At 38.1% G+C, this 20,039-nt stretch overlaps 1 protein-coding gene and 1 pseudogene across 1 annotated transcript in view; one reads left to right on the top strand and one right to left on the bottom strand.

The window, feature by feature from the left end:
- Positions 1–11,211, bottom strand: part of MKLN1 (muskelin 1) — a 156,766-nt gene extending 145,555 nt beyond the window's left edge. Inside the window, 1 exon segment of the mRNA XM_011357241.2 lies at positions 11,064–11,211. Within this exon segment, the coding sequence (XP_011355543.1) occupies positions 11,064–11,161 (98 nt within the window). The 5' untranslated portion in view covers positions 11,162–11,211.
- LOC111738045 lies at positions 7,972–8,088 on the top strand (annotated as a pseudogene).
- Positions 11,212–20,039: the final 8,828 nt, after the last annotated feature.

The raw sequence follows: 20,039 nt of genomic DNA, 5'->3' as shown, positions 1-20,039 counted from the left end.
ATGCCATTATATCTGAAACATTTTCTCTACAGCATTTAAAAATATTCTAAAACTTACATATTAATGGCAGCCTAATAGCTCATCATAATTCAACAATATCTAAAAAAAAAACCTGTTCCATTAAATCCGGTAAAAATCTCAGGGCAACACATCTCTATCAATAATATTAGATATTTGCTAAAAGATTAATTTGTAATCTATGCACTATATTTTAGATAAATACAAAAATAAGCACTGCCCTAAATGCCCTGAAAAGCAGGTTAAATACCATAAAAATTTCAAACTATCTTACTTAACTTCCTGAAAAGAATGAAATAAAATTCTAAGAGTTCTCTTTTCATTATACTTAAATTTTTTGCATAGAGTGGCAAGTCTCCTAAATGCATTTGTGATAAATGAATGCTTATTTCTCCTAATATGCAGAATCATAAAGGAAGTATAAATAAATAGAGGGGAGGAGTTCACTGACAAATATGGGCAGAATAAATGTTAATTGTGCAGAGGGGAAGATGGCCAGTGACTCTTGAATACCATCAGCCAAGGTGCCCTCAGAAAATAGTACCTTTTGTACTACTGTAACTATGAGATAAATCTGAACAAAAACTAAAAAGACTTACTTGAAGCATTGAAAAATGGTAAATTTGGAGAGAAATATGGGCAATGACACCAGCCAGCAGATGTAATGTCTAAGGAAGAAGTGCCTGATCAATGACTCAACCTGTTTCAAGTGTCCTGTATAACTGTCTGGGAAAAGCCTACCTCCAAGCATCTTCTGGTTCTGATAGCCTACACTAACCAAACAGGTTCCAAATGTTAATAAAATTTCCTAAGCAGCTGTTGCTGAACATGCACAAGGGTAAGGATAAATTCCTACACTCAAAAAATTTGAAGAATGGTAAAATAAATTACATCTATATACGAAGAAAGGCTTATACCTCAATTACCTCTTCCAAGAAGTCTCTCCTCAAGCCCTAACCACTTCTAATTTCTATAGCATTTACTACTTTTATCATTCATCTGAATTTAGTTTTGCTACCTTCTATTGTACTGTTATATGGATCACTAGTTCATCTCCAGAGATTCTCTCTTATACCTTCGAATAGGCCTGCCTATGATCCAGGAGTTAGTAGGCACCCAATAATTTACGGTAAAGATAGCCAAAAATGTGAATACCACAATGTAATAGTAAAAACATAGACAAAAATAAATTTTTTTTAACCCTTTAGGTTGTACAAAATGAAGACTGTGATAGATGTCAAAGACTTAACCTTTCAGACCTAGATGTATGAATCTTCCAACCATCCAAAATTCTCTTAAAGTTCTAGAAGAAACTATTCTGTCAAACTAGAAGTTACTTTTCAGCTCTTTTAAAATCTACACTTCAATTTGTTTAAGGAAAGAATTCATAAACAACTTAAGTTTCATAATTATCTCTCATTTAATATTTCACATGTAAACAAACTATATAAATTTTAGGAAAAAAAACCATACCAACTTTCAACTAACTTCCCCACCACAAACTGCTTAGCAAATATGTGTGAACATATATATGTATGACTCCATGTAATTATGTACACTAATAGAGGTAGATATCTTAAAAGATAAAGACATGGAGCCAATCCACATACATGTATTCTGAACAAAAATAAAGGACAGGCTAAACTGTCACAGAACGTTCTCAGAAACATAGACTTGAACTCAAGCAATTTGCTAACTAATTCCAGATGGTCACTTTCCTTACTCAACTTCAATTCATATGCATTCATCACTTTCTTGACATTACTTCAATAACAGAGAAAAAAATTAACTAACATCAGAACCTCAAACAGTTAAACATTGCATTACTGTATGACCCAGAAATTCCACTCTTAAGCATTTACCCAAGAGAAATGAAAACATATTTTCATTTCTCTTGGGTAAAACTTGTACACAGATGTTTATAGCAACATTAATAGTCGAAAAGTGAATACAACCCAAATGCCCATCCACTAGTGAATGAATAAAATGTGGTTTATAGTTATAATGGAATATTATCAGCCATAAAAAAAGTTGTAGTACTAATACAAGCTACAACATGGACGAGCCTGAAAACACTATGCTCAGTGAAAGAAGCCAGTCACGAAAGACTACATATTATATGATTTCATTTATATGAAATGCCTGGAATAAGCAAATTTATAGAGACAGAAAGTAGATTATTGGTTGTTTAGGGATGAGAGAGTAAACAGATAATAGCTAAAGGATAGGATTTCTTTTTGACATTATGAGAACATTCTAAAATTGACGACAGTGATGGTCGCATATATCTGTGAATATGCAAAAAAAACCACTGAATTGTACACTTTAAATAGTTGAACTGTACGGTATGTGAATTACCAAACTAAACACATTGTTATGTAAAAAAGTCAATTAACAAAAACGTTCAAGGATCTGGAGAAAATTATCCCTATGCTAAAATGAATCAAAGTATTGGTAATATGCTCTAAAACAATTAAAAGCTATGAGGCAAATCCGATTCTGTAATAAACTGAGCTTTAAAGTTCTCAAGGTCTCACTAGAAATACTGCCTGTAAGAATTATAAAAAACTTTATTATAAAAACTTTAAAACTCCTAGATAAGCTTTCTGTTTCAAGTCCTCCCAAATACAACACTCCCCACCCTGATAACCAATTTCACTTAAAATATTCTCAGAAAGTGCTAAAAACTATGAAAACCATGAAAATGTACAGCATGAATTTAAAACTAATTATTTGACATTTTGAACATGGGCAGTATATGACTCCCTCTAGCCCCAAAACCAACTTGCATTAAAAAGAGAAAGGTAGTCAAAATGCCTAGTTAATTCACTCATTTATTGATTTAATAAACATTAAGCTGGACCACAATGATGAGGGGGAAAAATTCTATAGTCCCTATGGACCCTACGATCTAGTTGGGGGGATAGCTATTTATTAAGTAATCATATAAATAAAAGCATAATTAAAATTGTATAAAGTGACATATGAGAAAGGTACACATTTGTATAAAAGTACTTAACTGTTAGAGCAGGAGCGGTGATGCCAGACACAGGGGGGAAACAGGGTAAGACAGGGTTTCCTGAGAAAATGACATCTAAACTGACAGTTGAAGAATAAGTAGGAGTTAGATTTTATGACTCCTCTGATCAAACTACTTAAATCAAAAGAGAAAAGAGAAGAAAGGGGACAATGAGAGGAAGGGGAAAGGGGACATATACAAGGATGCTTAAAATAATTTAGTATTTCTATTTATACAAAACAACATGCCTTAACAACAAATAATGTGTAATGACTATAATATCAGTCATACTAAAGGAATGTAAGGATATTTAAAAAGTATTAAATACTAACAATATTTACAAACCAACAAATTTACATTAGATTCAAGTATCTTCCTTCTAAACATTCTTCACATAAATATAATATTCCTATGAAAATTCTGATAACAAGGTGGATAATTAAAAATCACATTATAAGACAGGCAAATAACTATATACTTATGGCAAAGATTAAACTCTCAATTTCTAGGCCTCATAAACAAGTCTCAAAAGAGAATTGCAAATCATCACATAACCAAGAATAAAAATCTCGTTTTAACTTAATTAATCAGTATGTAAAACAATTGCTAACAAATGACATTATGTCTAGTCCATAATTTTTCCCATCAGACACTAGAAGTAGTTAATGTGTCAAAAGGCAAAATGAAGAAATATGTTGAGCAAAAAGAATCTGGGGCTCAAGCATCAGATTATTATGTTAATATAACCATGAAGAATTCCTAAGCCTACAAGATATAACAGTCTAGTCTAAAAGAACTAAACATAGATTTCTGCTTTTGGATATGACAGAAAAGACGGTAGAAGAACAACATTCTTTCTTAGAGCTAGAATAGAAAGGCTATATTACGTAGAAAGAAAAAAATTCTCAAGAGATCAGAGACTTTTTGAGGCAGCTAAGACCTGAAATGCCAAAAAACTCTAAAAAGAGCCCCACATGCTGTACAGCTTTCCCTCTTGGCTCATTCCATCTATTTTTTTAATGGCGCAGGGAAAGGGGCTGAGAAACTGGGAAAAGATAGCCACTGAAGAAAGCAGAAAAGTCAGCAGAGCTTTTAATAATAGGACCAGGGGAACAAAACTTGGTAGTTGGGTCTTGCCATGACACTCAGGACTGGAGAAATCAAGACCCCACGGTGAAGGTAGGCACAGAAAAACAAAACTGATACTGTGTACGGATTTCCTCTTGAGGCATCTGTCTATTAAATTCCACAGAGCCAACAAGCTAAAACGCCAGCAGAAAGCAACTAAAAAGCAAGGAGAAGCTTTTAGGACTCTCGCACTGCTGAAGAGATAATAGCAGGAGAGGTCCCCCCAAAAACGGTCTCTCAGCTGAGTTCTCTAGAGGGTTACCAAAGCTGGGCAAATTAGAGGTTTACAAAACCTAAAACCCAATCTCAAGTCAGCTCAGTTCTTGACTGAGGTGATCTACCTCTATCCTGCCTAACAGAAGATGAATGACTTCTCTCTAGAGAAATATATCATTAGGTATGTAACTGTAATTGTAACTGTATTTAAATTCTGCATGTAATGTCTGGCATTCAATTGAAAGTTACCAAAAAAAAATGGTAATAAAAATAATAATTATCAGACTAACCAAGACATCTAACCAAAAGAAAAAAGATGATAGAAATAGACCTACATGTGAGCCAGAAATTGGAGCTTTAGACAGACTTTAAACTAACTTGACTGATATGTTCAAGAAAATAGATGACAATATAGAGATTTTCACGAGAGAACTAGAATCTATTGTTAAAGAGAAAAGGTTGGGGTGGGGGGAGAGTTTATTAACTGAAAATTCTACCACTAAAAAATACTATAGCTAAATCCAAAGAAAGATTACCAGAGGAAAGGGAGGAAGGGAGGATGTAGATAGGGGCAAAGGGAATCAAATATTTGGTGACAAAAGGAAATTTAACTTCGGATGCGGAACACACAATGCAATATATATATATGATGGATTATTGAATTGTATACTTGCAACCTATTTGATATTATTGACCAATGTCACCCCAATAACTTTTTTGCCCCAATAATTTTAATTAAAAAAAAAAAAAAGAAAAAAGAAAAAAATAGGGAGTTAAAATCAGACTAGGCATAGCTGAACAGAGAATTAGTGAACTGGAACACAGGCAAGTAAAATCTATCCAGAATGGAATACAGAAAGAAAAAAATGACAGAAAAGACAGAGAAGAGCATAAGACCAAATGGGACATGATGAAATGTATAGTATAGATTTAATTGGAGTCAAAGAGGGAAATAAGAAAAAGAATGGGGCAGAAACAATACCTGAAGAATCTCAAAATTTTTTAGAACTGATGAAAGAGTCATGCTACACATTCAAGAGGTTCCAGAAACCCCGAACAGATTAAGTACAAAGTAAACCACTGTATTCTTTGGTGCTAATAGCTACATCTCTAAAATTAAAATTATTTTTGAATGACTGAAATACAGTAAAATCAGATCACCACAAATAACTGAAATGTATCTTATCTACATGTAAAACACAAAGTCCCTGCATCAGGCCCAAAAAGAACATATTAAAAATCTACTACATTTACCTAAAAGTTAATGCAAATAATAGAGCCATTTGCCTACCTGCAAAAAAAAAAAAATTAATAATATGTAACTTCCCAGCATTTGATCAAGATAAAAAGTACTTCTGCATAAAAGGATATTGAAGATGCTCAGAGAAGAATCATAACTTGCTAAAAGTCACAAAGATCTAATTCTAGGAGCCAGCTCTGCAGATTTAATCTCTAGTCCTCTATTCACCTGAAGATACTTTTTTCCCTCTATCCTAGGTGTCTTTGTTTTTCTGAAGTTCTAAGATTATCAGACTTAAAATATCAGAACTTTCACTGGCCAGTAAGGTTCCCAAGCCAGGACAGTGTCTAATCTCAGTTTAGGGTGAAGGGAAGGGGAAGGAGGGGAAAGAAGAGCATGGCAATCCCCAGTCTCCAGGGATCTGAATACCTTCAAAATAGCGGTTCACAACTCTGTGGGCTGCAGAAGCCTATGGCATTATAATGAATCCTTAAGATCAAACATAAACCAAATAAATACTAAATCTTTTTCAAATGTATGTGATTAATAAAGTTAAAATTCATTTAAAAGCCAAAGTAAGGGAAGGAAAAGAAGTTATTAGGAGCAATGTCATTTTGAATTATAAAAGCATTCTCTAGACAACTCTAAGGACATGCCTGACCAAAACCACATTCTTAATCCCAAATTACTAAGGATAATGCCAAAATAAACCCAGGGTACAGAGAAACAGGAAGTTTCCTTCAAAGACTGTAGGAAAATAAACTGATACCTTTAATCCAACAATTCAGCATCTAGGAACTCATCATAAATGAGTTGTTTGTTTCTGTAACGCATACTCATTACTTGTAATGGCCAAAGAACAAAAACAAACAAAAACAAAAAAAAAATCCAGAAAGCCTAAATATCCAAAAATAGGGGATCAATTAAATAAAATGTCAAATTATTACACGGATTATATAACAAATAACAATATAGAAAAATATTTAATAACATGAGGAAATACTACATATAGACATAACAAAATATTTGGAATGATATATATCAAAGGATGATTAGTTATCTTTAGGTGGTATTTTGTTTCTGTGGGTTTATAGTTTGCAAATATTCCACAAAGACTTAGGGGCTTTTTTTGCAATCAGAAAAAATATAAATTCATTTTTAAATGTGAAACTTTAAAATAGTTGAAAAAGATTCAGCTCCTATCCTAGTAGTCAAATAGTCATTTTACTGTGAAGCATGTTAACACGGTAACATTTTATTTAATGTTTAAGTAATAAAAAAGACTAACGGAAAAAAAGGTGAACACACTTAAAAATACATCGAATTTTACCATCTAAACTATTTGTTTTTTAATAATACGTAAACAAGATAAGAATCATTCCACACCAATGAAATTACCTAATGAGTAAAAAACACTTCAAGGTCCTCCCAGTTTTCATACTAATACATTAAAACCTTAAGTGTCAACCTAAAATATATCAAAATATCATTCTCTCTCTCTATTCTAAACTTATAGCACTTCATATCTGTATTCTCAATTAGGTACATAATATAGTCATGTAAAATACTGAAGGAGTTTTGGTAACAGAAGTCAGAAGGTCCAAGATCAGTACCCTATTCCTACACTTCCAACTCTCAAACCTAGGCAAGTTAATCTACCTCTCTGAACCTCAGTTTCCATACATGTAAAATAGCATTTTTTTATTATAGAGTTTTTGTGAAGACTATATCAAAGACCACAAGTGCTAAGCGTAGGGCCTGAGTAACAGAAGGTACTTCAATAAGTGGGGATTGTGACTAAAGGCTCATGCAATAGTTTTTAAGTCAGAGACTTTGCCAAGCCGCTTGAAAATGATATGGCCTTGGACAAGTTACTTAACCTGTATCCTCATCTGCAAAACAGATATAATACCTATCTTGCAGGTTTGTGCTAAGGATTAAGTAAAACTGTTTATCTTGCATATGGTAAGGTACTTAATAAATTGCAGTTAGTATCACTATTAACTAGCAATAAACATTTGCGTATAGAGATTAGCAGTTTATAAAATATTTTTACATATAAAAGTGCATGTAATTCTAAAAACTACTTATTTAAATAAAGGTATTTCTCTTAATTCCCAAATTAGGTGTAAATTTCAGAAAAAAGTAAAATATGGGCAAACTTTTTAAAGCACACTGAAAAATAAAAGGCAACTTTATTAATTTCAAAGTGTAAAAATATGTCATCTATAACTAGATCTGCTTTAAAATTTTTAAAGTCCAAGACATGATTCCATAGTGTAGTGGTTAGCACGTCTGCTTTACACACAGAAGGTCCTAGGTTTGCACCCCAGTGGAGCCACGGTCCATGGTCTTCAGCCATGCCACCCTGAATAAGCCCGATGTCTAATCTTGTGAAGCTAAGCAGGGTTGGGCCTGGTTAGTACTTGGATGGGAGACCACCTAGGAAGACCAGGTGCTGTAGGCATAAATAATAATAAATAATTTAAAAAATAAATAAAAATTTTAAAGTCCAAATCAATCCAAAATGGTTAGAAAGGAAAATGTTTGGGGTTTTTTTCCTGCTTTTGGGAGAAGGAAAAAAATTCTAAGTCCTTGGGAAGAAAATAGAGATCTGAATTTTTCTTTTTGTGACTTCACATTTCTATTCATCTAAAACGTGTCTTTAATACAACAACTCTTTCAAATCTCTGAATTCCTGTCTCCATCTTTGTGCAGAAGCAGAACAGCACTACCGTTAAGACTATGGACTATGGAGCCAAACTGCCTGGATTCAAATCCTGCATTTATCTAGCAGTGTGACCTTCACAAATTTTAACCTCTCCATGCCTGTTTCCTCATCTGAAAAATGGAGATTCCTCATTCAATTGTTGTGAGGATTAAATGAATATCTTTAAAGTGTTCATAAGAGTCTAGCATATGGAAGGCACTGTTCTAAGTGTTTTGCATTGTTACTGAATTACTACCTCTCAAAGTGCCCACATCTGGTATTTGTAATCGATAAATATTTGCTACTCTGTAGACAATTTCAACAAACGGTTTTACTTAAAATTAGACCTGCTTACGAAGTACCTTAACATGACTGTCACCGCCAGTAAAGACATAACAATTACTGTTAGAGAGGATGTTAAAGCAAAGGTAAGGAAAATTAATCCCTTCTTACACTTCCTATCATACAAAGCTGTAACATCCTTACATTCTAACAGAAGTTCAGTACCAAGAGTTTTACAGTTTAGGCACAGCACGCAACAACTCAGCAGACACAAAACTCTCAAGCTCAAGCTCTAAAAAACTCAACTACACTCCCTCAAAGAAAAAAAGTCCAGATTACTCTTCTAATAGTTTAGTGTTTTAAAATAAAAATTATACTGCCCAAGTCAACAGACTATCATAATGATTAAATAACACAATGTAACCAAAAGCGTTTAAAAGTTAAATATGCATTAAATACTAGTTTATGAATATATTTGTGAAAATTATAACAGATTTCTCCAATTTCAAACAGCTGCCTTCTAAATCCAAAACTAGTGCTCTGGGGCCAGAATAGCAAGACATAAAGTTGCCATCCCACTAAATCAGGGGTCCCCAACCCCAGGGCCGCAGACTGGTACTAGTCCATGGCTTGTTAGGAAGCAGGCTGCACACCAGGAGGCAAGCCAGTGAAGCTTCATCTGTATTTTCAGCTGCTCCTCAGCACTAGAATCACGGCCTCAGCTCCACCTCAGATCATCAGGCATTAGATTCTCATAGGAACATCTGTCCCTGGTGCCAAAAAGGTTGAGGACCGCTGCAGTAAATCACTTCCTACTTGAAATGTACTCTTCCCTTTCTATTTGTAACTCGAATGGGACTTGTGATATCCAAGTCTCAAGAGTGTGAAATCCTGGAAGTAGCCTAACTCAAGACCAGGAAAATGTCTCTAGTTTTTAGATCTAACAATGCCACTCAATTCCTGTCTGTGAGCCCAAACTTGGTAAAGAAAAACGGTGATTATCTTCAGGTTCAAGAATGTGTTAGCCCTGAAAATCAGAAGTCAAGTACCCAGGGCCACATTTCAACTCCAGCTGAGAGCTAGAATGTTCACCTGGCTTACTTTCAAATTAAAAGTTGGATTCCGGTGTCAATCAGGGACACAGTCATACAACAGTCATCAACAGGACACACAGGCTAGATCAGACCACAGGTCACTTGGCACCCTTCACTGAACCAAATCCTATGAAGGCCTGACTGCCAACCCTTGACCTGAAGAATAGGACAATGGGCTGGCAGTCAAGAATTAGATTCTTCCAGCCATAGATCCATTTTGAGATTCTTGAAAGATTTGACTAGAGAAACCAAATTTGAGAAAATATGAAGAATTTTTGAAAAACAGGTGGGAAACTTCCTTGACAAATCTAGTCACTTCGTTTGCTCAGTAACATAAAAGTGTATTATCTGTAACTTGTCCATAAAATCATTCCTGAGCTTGTGAGATTATGGTCCAGGGGGACAATCAGCACTTTTCTTCAGCGTCTGCACAGATCTTAAAACTTTACTAAATCAGTTATCTGTATGTAAAATTGGAGTTAGATCTGCTCCTGCTCTTCAAAGGTAAAGATAAATAAATACTGTATGAAAGTACTTGCAGCATTTCAGAAGGAATTTGCTACAGAAAAAACATGATACTAATGCAATGGAACCAGTATTGGAAGTCAAATTCATTAGAGTCAGACTTTCTGCCTATATTTGAATTTCTGAGTTAGGAAATTGGTCTATCTATATAAATCTGTGTTCCAAGCCATAATATAATGGCACTCATCTGTAATGTCCATCTGGCCCACTCTCTATCTTTTTCAGAACTACCAACAGGGAAATATGCGCCCTGCAGATGCTAGTCTCCCCACTTGCAAGGATTGAGATCGACTGCACAACTTTTCAGCCTTCCGTGACTTTTACCACTCTTACGGTGCTCATCACTTTTAATGACCTCCCCTCCCCACAGAAACTCCTCTTCTCAGCCTTACACTTTGTCCCGACAGCAATCGACCGAACTGTCCCCGGTCTCCGGCCAGCTCGTACGACCTTAGACATGTCCACCAGTGTGCCTGCCGTCCGGACCCCAAAAGCTCCGACTTCTGCCCGCCTCCCTGAGCCGCTCGCCCCCTAAGTCCTCCTCAACCTCCAAATCCTGGGCGCAGCATCACAGGCTTCCAGTTGTCCTAAGCGCTCCGGACCCGCCACACATCTCGCCCCTTCCCCGCGCGACCTCGGTCCCCCGACCTTAAACCCTCCCTGAGTCGGGGGCGAACAACGCTCTCGGCAGCTGGACTGACTCCGGAGGCCGCGCGTCCCCTCACCAGGCCCTGCCTGGGCCTCTCTGCTTGGCGCCCTCCACTGCCCCACTGGCCCAGCCGTGCTTACGCCGAAGAACAGGGAAGCACGAGCCCAGGGCCCGGCACTTACTCAGGAAGGTAGGTGGAGGAGAAGGAGCTCCACTTGTGTAGCGCGTAGGGGAGAAGCCGGCACTCGGGCGCCGCAGCAACAGCCCCGCCAGCCGCCATCTTGTCAGCACCGAAGCGGCAGCCACCGACCGCCGGCCGCGCCGGGAGGAGGGAAGGGGCGTGGCCTGCTCTTAAAGGGGCCGCAGCCCTCCTCGGCCGTCGGCTCCCTGGGTCTCCCCTCATTCGTACCGCTGCCTGCAAGGCTGAGGCGCGTGCGGGTCCGCGTTTCTCGCCGAGTTTCCGACGCTGACACCCAGCCCTCGCCCCCTTAACGAGTTGCCGAAACTGGGATGAGAGCGTGAGCGTCTGAGGGACTCTCCTTGGGGCTTGGAGGGAGCAGCGCAAAGGACTTTCCTTACAAACTGAGGTAAGGAAAATTCCAAGAATATTATGAAAAGAAATAAGTTGTAGTTATGGGCCGGGAAGGGAACACGAGAAGACGATCTTGGAAAAGGAAGGTCTGTGCGACTTCGGAAACCACTGCCCTCTCCAGTTGATCAATCCTTTGAGGACACAGCATTGAAGGGAATTGGAGTGGAATAGCTAATGTCCTTTCCCTCTGGAGTTGCCCTGGTTTTAAATGTCCTGTCCCCGTGTTCCAGAGTCACGCGGAGACAGGAAAAGGAAGTGCTCGCGTGTCCTCCCACCGTGTTCTGTGCCCTTCATTGTAAACATTTGTCGTTCGCCCTCTCATACGAATCTTGTGGAATTTGTTTACTCAGCCCTGACATTCACTTCCAGATCAGAAAAAATAAATAAATAAATACTTAAGGAGTTGGGAAGCTGTGTGTCATTTTTGCAGTTGGTAAATCTGATCACTTTTAATTCTGACAGAAATTTAGCCCAAAAGTTCAGAAAGAGCCAGAGACAGTGTGAAAAAAAAAAAAAAAAAAAGGAATTTAAATATCTGGCAATTTTAGATAACGCTCCCATCAGGCACCTGTTGGTCAGGGTTATGCATGTTTATTCCTTATCTTAGCCACTGCAGTCACCAGAGTACTCCTCACTCATTGTCTAAGAAGTTCTACCCCTGAAAGCTTGGACAGTAGTTTCATCTCCACCTAACAGATGGAAAAACTCATGCAAAGAGTTTCTCAGTGAATGACCAAGGGAGTCGAAACACCTCAATAATTGTATTCGCTTCCTGTTGTAATCCTTAACCCACCCATAGTTCCTCAGATCCTTTCCTGACTTCCTATTTCCATAGAGGAAAACCTAGTAATGGCCCCCACTAGCATATCGGGATCGAGAACGCTAAATAGAAAGGCCACAATACATCAACCTTTAAAATCACATGGGCTTTGAGTGTTACAGAATGTTGGAAAAGTATGTCTTCCTTGATGAAATGCTATAACCTCAATGACTCGAGTTGGGAGTCCAAAGACAGTGGGAGACGCCAGAGAAGGTTAGTCCCAAAATGATTAGTGGTTATCTTTGGAGAAAAGAGATACTTTTCAAGGGGAGAAAAGTAGATGGTGACTCAGTTCAATTAGTTTGGGGCCCTAAATTTACTAATTATACCTTTGACTCTAATGTAAATAGAGACCTTATTCTTTTCCAGACATAGAGTTATGGTTTATGAGTGGTCTTTTTAAAAAACACATATAAGTTCTTCCTAAGATGACTTCTATGACTTTCTATTTCCTTTGGCTAACATCAACAGCCCTTAGCTGAGGACTTTCATATCCTGCCTTGATTACTCCTCCATCCTTTTCTCTCTCTTCTTTATCTTTTTCCCTCTACTCTAGCCACACTAAACCAATACACTGAATTGGCTCCTACAATTTGTATTCTCTGGCCTCCAGGGCTTAGTCTAAACCAAGCTAACTCCCGCTCATTTTTCAGATTATTTCATTCTGGAAAAATCCTCATCATCTATTTTGAGGTTAGATGCCATTTTCTACATTTCCCTTGGTACCCTGAGTTGCCCTCATCTTAGCAAACATCACAATATATTTTAATTTTCACTTTATTTCTCACCTTCCTAAACTAGAACTCCCACAAAGGTAGAAGTCATGTATGTCTTATTTACAGTTGTATTCTCAGTCCTGTAAGATGTTTACATGGTAGATGTTTAACAAATATTTATTTAAAAAAATAACTGGATTGTGCTAAAAGAGAATATGGGTTGCAAAGAGAAAAGAATGCCAGAACTTCTCAGACTACAAACATGTATTCCTGAGGTATGGTTGCCACAGAGCATGTAAAGACGCGGGATAGCATGGCTCTCCTGCAGCACAAATCTTACAAAGTGTAAAATAATTTAAAACATTCATATATTAACATAAATACAGAGAGATATGATACTGACCCCAAAATGTATGAAAATGTTAAGATAAAATAGAAGACTAAAGAAATTTTGAAATTTGCAGGAGTCTGCTGCTAGTAGCCCAGATCTCCTAGGGGTACACCTTTATCTCCTCTGCCTTTGGGGCATTGCTTAGGTGGTGGGGTTTATTGTACGGATACAAGGGAAAGGCCTGGAAATTGTCAGTAGCCATTTAGCCCCTCCAGTTCTCCCATACTTAAAAGACTGGGACATATTGATGGCCTCATGGAGGACTGGACAATGGATCATCATTTTTCAGAAATCAACTGCTGTAATGGTCCAGTCATGTTGTCGTCCCCAGAAGCAATCATGTTTTTTACTCTGTGATGCCTTCTAAATATGGTTCTCATAGTAAATACTTCCCAGAGAGAGTAACTGATTGTATTTGGTTTGTCACAATTCACTATCTTTTCCTGCAAAAAAAACATTTATCAAGAGTCTGTGATATGCCAGGCCCTATTCTAGATGCTAAGGAGACAGGGATAAATAGACAAGCCAGACAAGGACTCTGCTTTCATTGAGCTTACATTCTGGTAGGTCAACATATAATAAATGTAATAAACAAATAAGTCAACTAGATCATTTTAGTTTGTGCATTTTAGGTGCTAAGAAGAGACTACACCAGTAGATCAGATAGTAAAGGAAAGCTTCTCTAAGAAGGTAATATTCGAGCTAATACCTATAGAAATAGAAAGTGCCCGCCATGCAAAGGCTGGAAAAAAACATTCTAGGCAGAGAGAATTAGCAAGAGTAATGGGCCTGTTGCGAGAAAAGGGTTGGCGCGTTCAAAGAATAGAAAGTATGGCTGGAGCAGAGTGATGGAGGAAGCTAGTGGAGTCAGACAAGTAGGATCCTAACAGTCTTGATAAGGAGTCATGATGTGGAAATGGAACTTGTACAGGATTCAAGCCAAGGAGAAGCATAATTCACTTTACCTTTCGTAAAGATCACTCTGCAAAACAAAAAGGTTGATGAAAGGCAAGATGGGTTAAGGTAAAGGAGACTTGACAGGAGGTTATTATAGTAGCCAGCCAAGAAATGACAGTGGCTTAGACTAGCAGAGGAGATGAAGAGAAGTGATTGAATTGGGACATATTTTGGAAAGTAAAGCCAATTAGACTTGCTGATGAAGGAGGGAAGGCAGGAAGAAAAGGAAAGATTCCAAGATAACTCCTGGGTTTGGGGTTTGTACCACTGAGTAGATAGTGATGTTTTTATTGAGGGAAGAAGATTTGGGATTGGAACAGTTCTGAGGAAGAAGGAACTGAGAATTCTGCCTTCAATGTACTATATATGGGATGCCCAATAGTAGTAATCCAAGTGAGATTGCCAAGTATCCAATATAGGGACTTACATTGGTCAGAGTCTTATATCAAGCAACTTCATAGGCCTTTGGCCTTTTTCATATCTAACCAATCAGTGGTTGCTTTTTTTGGCTTAGGCACTTATTCCTGGGTCAACGAATTTTTCTCTGAGTAGCATAGTCACTGTAACTCTAGGTGTAGCAGCTCTAGATAGAAGAAACCACCTGTGGCAGCCTTCTGCAGAGGGGATGGAGAAGTTATAGAATAGCCTAGAGAAAGAAACCTAGAGTATCTTCATTTTAGTCTCATTTCTGCTACTTTTCTAACTACGAGGACATGGAAAAGTCATTTAACTTTGAGTCTCATTTTCCACCACTATAAAGTAAATTTAATAAATATCAAATCTATTTCACAAGGGTGTTTTGAAAGTCAACTGAAAGAAGAATGTCTAGCTTATCGGCTATAAGTTCTCATTTAACTCTCACAGAAACTCTAGGGGATGAATATTATTACCCCCCTCTTCACAAATGAGAAAAATAAGGCCTAGAAAGATTAAATAATTGTTTGTTGTCTTTGGTTTACCCTTCCAGATGTGTGGGAGGGAAGAGAGTGAGGTTGGGCTATTCGTTCCCTTGGCTGTAAGGTCACTCGGCTGACTGGCCCTTAAAACCAAAGACAAGAAGTCCTCCTCCCAAGTGGCCTCTCCACACAGCTCTCTCTGGTTCTGGGTTCCAGTAACCACCCCTCCTCACTCCCTATGGTTTCCCAGTATGTTCTCGCATCTTTATAAATAGTCCCTTTAATAAACCTCTCAAATTGCCCAATTTGAGAATGCCATCTGTTTCCAGCTGGGACCCTAACTAATACAATAATTTATCTAAGGAAATATAGCTAATCAGTGGCAAAAGCCCATCCTGTTTAATCAAATCCTATTTGTCTCATATGGGAAAAGACTTAGTAAACTGTAAAGTACGATTCAAATAGAAGATATTTTCAAATAATGAAGATTGTCAGAGTTAAAAAGCAAAATAAATACAGCTGATTTTATTCGTTTCCAGGCAAAGGAACACACCAATTGGTTGAAGGGGAAAGGTGTTTTTAATTGTTGGAAATGGTCGTTACAGTAATTGAAGATTAAAACAAATACTCTAAATAGGCTGGAATAAATCCATAGCTTTGTACATACTTAAAACAAGCCCCATACTTCATTGGTCAGGGAAAAAAATCTTCAGATAGGTCCTGTAAGGGTCTTGCTTTAACTTACTAGGTTTATTAAAAGTTTGTGGTTTCTTTAACAGCTTTAGCTGTTTTTCCTGGTGTAATTAATGGGAACTTTTTAGGTCTACATTTACATTATTCTTCTTTAAATCCTCTATAGCACATAGCAGATACTCAAGAAATATTTCCTGAATCGCATCTCTTAGTCCCTCTTGAATTTCTTTTCAATAGTTGTCTTAGTTGAGGCTGTTATAACAAAAATACAATAGACTGGGTAGTTTAAACAACAAACATTTATCTCTCACAGTTCTGGAGGCTAGTAAGTCCAAGAATAAGAGGCCGATAAATTCAGTATCTGGTGAGAGCTCTCTTCCTGGTTTGCAGACAGCCACCTTCTTGCTTCTTCTGCTCCTGGTTCCCCAAAATGTATGTCCTCACATGCAAAATATATTCATTTCATGCTAACAGCCCCCAAAATCTTAACTCATTCCGGCATCAACTCTAAAGTCCAAAGTCTCATATAAATATCATTTAAATCAAATATGGGTAAGATATCCTGAAGTAGAATTCCTTTCCAGCTATGAGCTTGCGAGACCAAATCTGCATAGGATAGACATTCACATGCCAAAAGGGAGAAATAAGAAGGAAGGAAGGGATGATTAGTCCCCAAGCAAGTACAAAATCTAGCAAGGCAAACTCCATGAGACCTCAAGGCTCAAAAACAATCCCCTTGTCTCAATACTCTGCCATCTGGATCCCCGCTTCCCCCAACCAACCCCCACTTCCTGATCACACCCCACTTCACCCCTGCCCCACCGTTCTACCTGGCCAGAAACATATCCCCAGGGTTCTACCTGGTGGTGATCACATCCCCACAGCCCCCACAGCCAAAGTTTTGGGTGGTGGCTGTCTGGCCTATTGCAATGCTCTCCCTCTTCTTGAAACCATGGAGGCAGCCTTGATGATCTCTGAATTGCCTTTGGGGTCATTCTTCCCTTGTCTTGAAGAATAGCTTTGTTCCAAATGAATAGTTGTATGGTCCTGATCCTATAAAACCTAAGTCAAACAGTCTTCCTTCATTCCATCCCTTTCAGTTCAAACCTAGGTGTTCCTGCTGGGGTGGCTGATTAGGTCCATGGTTCACATCCGCGCTAATCTCCTTGTCAAATGGCCAGTCAGCCACACCTTTGGTGTTCTTTTCCAAACACAATTGTCTCACTTTTTTGTAATATGGACAGCTGAGAAATTTCCAACTCTTTAAATTCTGGTTCCTTTTCACCTAACAATTTCATTGTCAATTCATTTATCCCCTTTTGCACTTTACAGTAAGCAGTCAGGAAGAACCGAGCCATTTCTTCAACAGTTTGCTTGGAAATCTCCTCAGCTAGATGTCCAGTTTCACCACTTAAAAGTTCTACCTTCCACAAAACACTGGAACATAAACACAGTTCAGCCAAGTTATTTGCCACTTTATAACAAGGATCATCTTCCCTCCAGTTTCAGACTATGTGTTACGCATTTCTGTGTGAGACCAGAATGGCCTTTACTGCCCATATTTCTACCCACATTCTATTCATGTTGTTTGCATATTCTCTAAAAAGATAGACACTTTCTCTCTAGCTCTTCTCCTCTCTTTTTGAGCTCTCACCAGAATCACCTTTAGCGGTTCCTTCCCAGTAATATTGATTTTTTTTCTAGTATGCACCTCAAAATCTTCCAGCCTCTACCCATTACCCAGTTTCAAAGTTGCTTCCACATTTTTAGGTATTTGTTACAGCAGCATCCCCACTTCTCTGCACTAATTTCTGTCTTAGCTCAGGCTGCTCCAACAAAAATATCATACATTGGTGGCTTACATAATATGCATTTATTTCTCACACTTTGAAGCTGGGAAGTCCAGGGTCAAGGCACTAGTAGATTTTGTGTCTGGTGAGAGCCCTAATCCTAACTTGCAGATGGCTCCCTTCTTGCTGTATCCTCACATAGAGAGAAGAGCTCTGATCTCTTCATCCCTGTAAGGGCACCAATGCCATCTGGGGGGCTCCACCCTCATGACCTCATCTAAACCTAATTACTTCCCAATGGCCCCATCTCCAAATAATATCGCATTGGGAATTAAGGCTTCAACATATGAAATTTGGAGAACAAAAACATTCAGTCCATAGCATTGATTTATGATATTTAAAAAAATAAAATAAAAAGAATTTGCTTAGGGATCATTTATAGATCAGAAGACTAAAAAGAATTAAAGGCATGGGGGCTGTCAACATATTTTTGGTCAATAAATGAAGAAAATCACCATCTGAATTAGAAGAGTGAACTTGCCCAGTATAATTCCCATTGGACATTTCTTGTATGCCAGGAACTTACAGGCATTATTTCAACGGCCCCACAGGTAAACTCAGATTCTTGGAAGTTAAGATTCACCAAACTCTATTATACAGTTCTCAAATGTGTGCATTCCTAACCTCACCCCCAAGATTCAGGATTCAGAAAGCCAAGAGAAAGAATCTGACATATTACTAAAGCTAGTGGTTTTGCCTTAATCTGTTCTCTCATGGTTTCTGTATTAACTGATTTCAACTTTGTTACCGTTGTTTGACGTAATTTCTTCGAGCACAGAGCTGCCAAAAGGAACAGATGAAAAGCAAATAGCAATGCTAAGTAAAGGTATATCCCCTTTGTTTTCTAGGACACAGGAATTTCAGCCCGGCCCCTGTGTGGTCTTTGCCCTAGTCATAGGTGAACATCGAAGCTATCTTCAGGTATGAAGCTCGGGTCTGTCTTCTCCCAGGAGGTGGCAGCAGTAGCAGCCTCAGCCTGCTGGGGAAATCAGAATTCATCCTTTTGCCTGTTGGCATCCAAACCTAGAAATCCCTGGTTCCAGTGACCACTTTATCTCTCCTTTGGTTTGCTGAGCTTGGTTGGAGCCGGGACACAGCGAGTGCAGGAACTGGCGATGATTCTTTTCTTAAGTGCCTAGTTTTTTATAAACACTTTGGTCTGAGCTATGACCTTGAAGCATGTGTGAAGGAGGACCAAAAAATCTCTGGCCAGAGAAAAGAGCTTCAAAAAGAAAGAGATAGTAACTCAAATATTTCTATCTAAATCCAGAGGACCCCAGCTCACAGTTTAGTGCCACACAAAGAATATAGATTCTAGACTCAGCCTCCCAGCTACCAGCCAGCTGACCTTGTCATTGAATCTGTCAGAGCTGTAATTTCCTCATCCACCTAGTGTAAACTAGGTGATATTTAAGTGCCTGCTAAATCTTAAATTATGAGTTACTGTACTTTTATTTTCTGGATTAAGTAGGTTTGGGCCTTCACCCTTTCAGAATTTAAAAAACCCCAGACACAACAAAGCACTACTGGTTCCAAGTTAATATCAGGTGAACACGTATCCTGGGTTGGTGAACACTGCCAGCTGCCTAGGAGGTGGGCAGGAATCCCAGGAAATGTCTGCACACCACGCAGCTATGGGTGAACTGTCAACTTCTGGGAGTTGCTTTGCAAATTACCACATCTAAACGAAGCTGACAAAATAATATTCCAAAAAGCAATTAACACTGATTCCTAATGTATTTGTAACCAAAAGGCCTTTTGGGAAAAGTGAAATTGCCTCAAAAAAATTATCCCAATTTTTGAGTAGAAATGTTTGAGGTTAAGGGGATTCTTAAGATCTGTCAGTGCTTTTGTCTTATCTCTTAGTTTTGTGAAGGAGACAGAACTAGCACCTCTCATTTCCACCTGCTTCATCCTGCTTACTCTCACCTTCATTGCCTGTACTGCTTAAACTTTTATTCATTCATTCAGTCCAAACATTTATTGGACACCTACTATGTGCCAGGTGCTGGGAATACGATTAGCTATTAAGGAGCCACAATCAAGTAGTCAGAGATTAAATGGCTAACACAAAAAATTCAGAAAGGATTAGCATATAAAATATAAAATAATAATAGTGGTTATAGTGGTGGTAACAGTGGCATTGTCTTCATAAGGCCACAGGCCAAATATATTTCCCAACTAAAGCTATCCCCCAGAACATAGTAGAATCACCTAGAGATAATTCCATAGTCCTACAGGTC

Source organism: Pteropus vampyrus, unplaced genomic scaffold (assembly GCF_000151845.1).
Source record: "Pteropus vampyrus isolate Shadow unplaced genomic scaffold, Pvam_2.0 Scaffold33, whole genome shotgun sequence".
In the NCBI taxonomy this organism is placed as follows: Eukaryota; Metazoa; Chordata; class Mammalia; order Chiroptera; family Pteropodidae; genus Pteropus; species Pteropus vampyrus.
The sequence above is the reverse complement of the archived record's forward strand: the minus strand, read 5'-3'. Positions and strand labels throughout refer to the sequence as shown.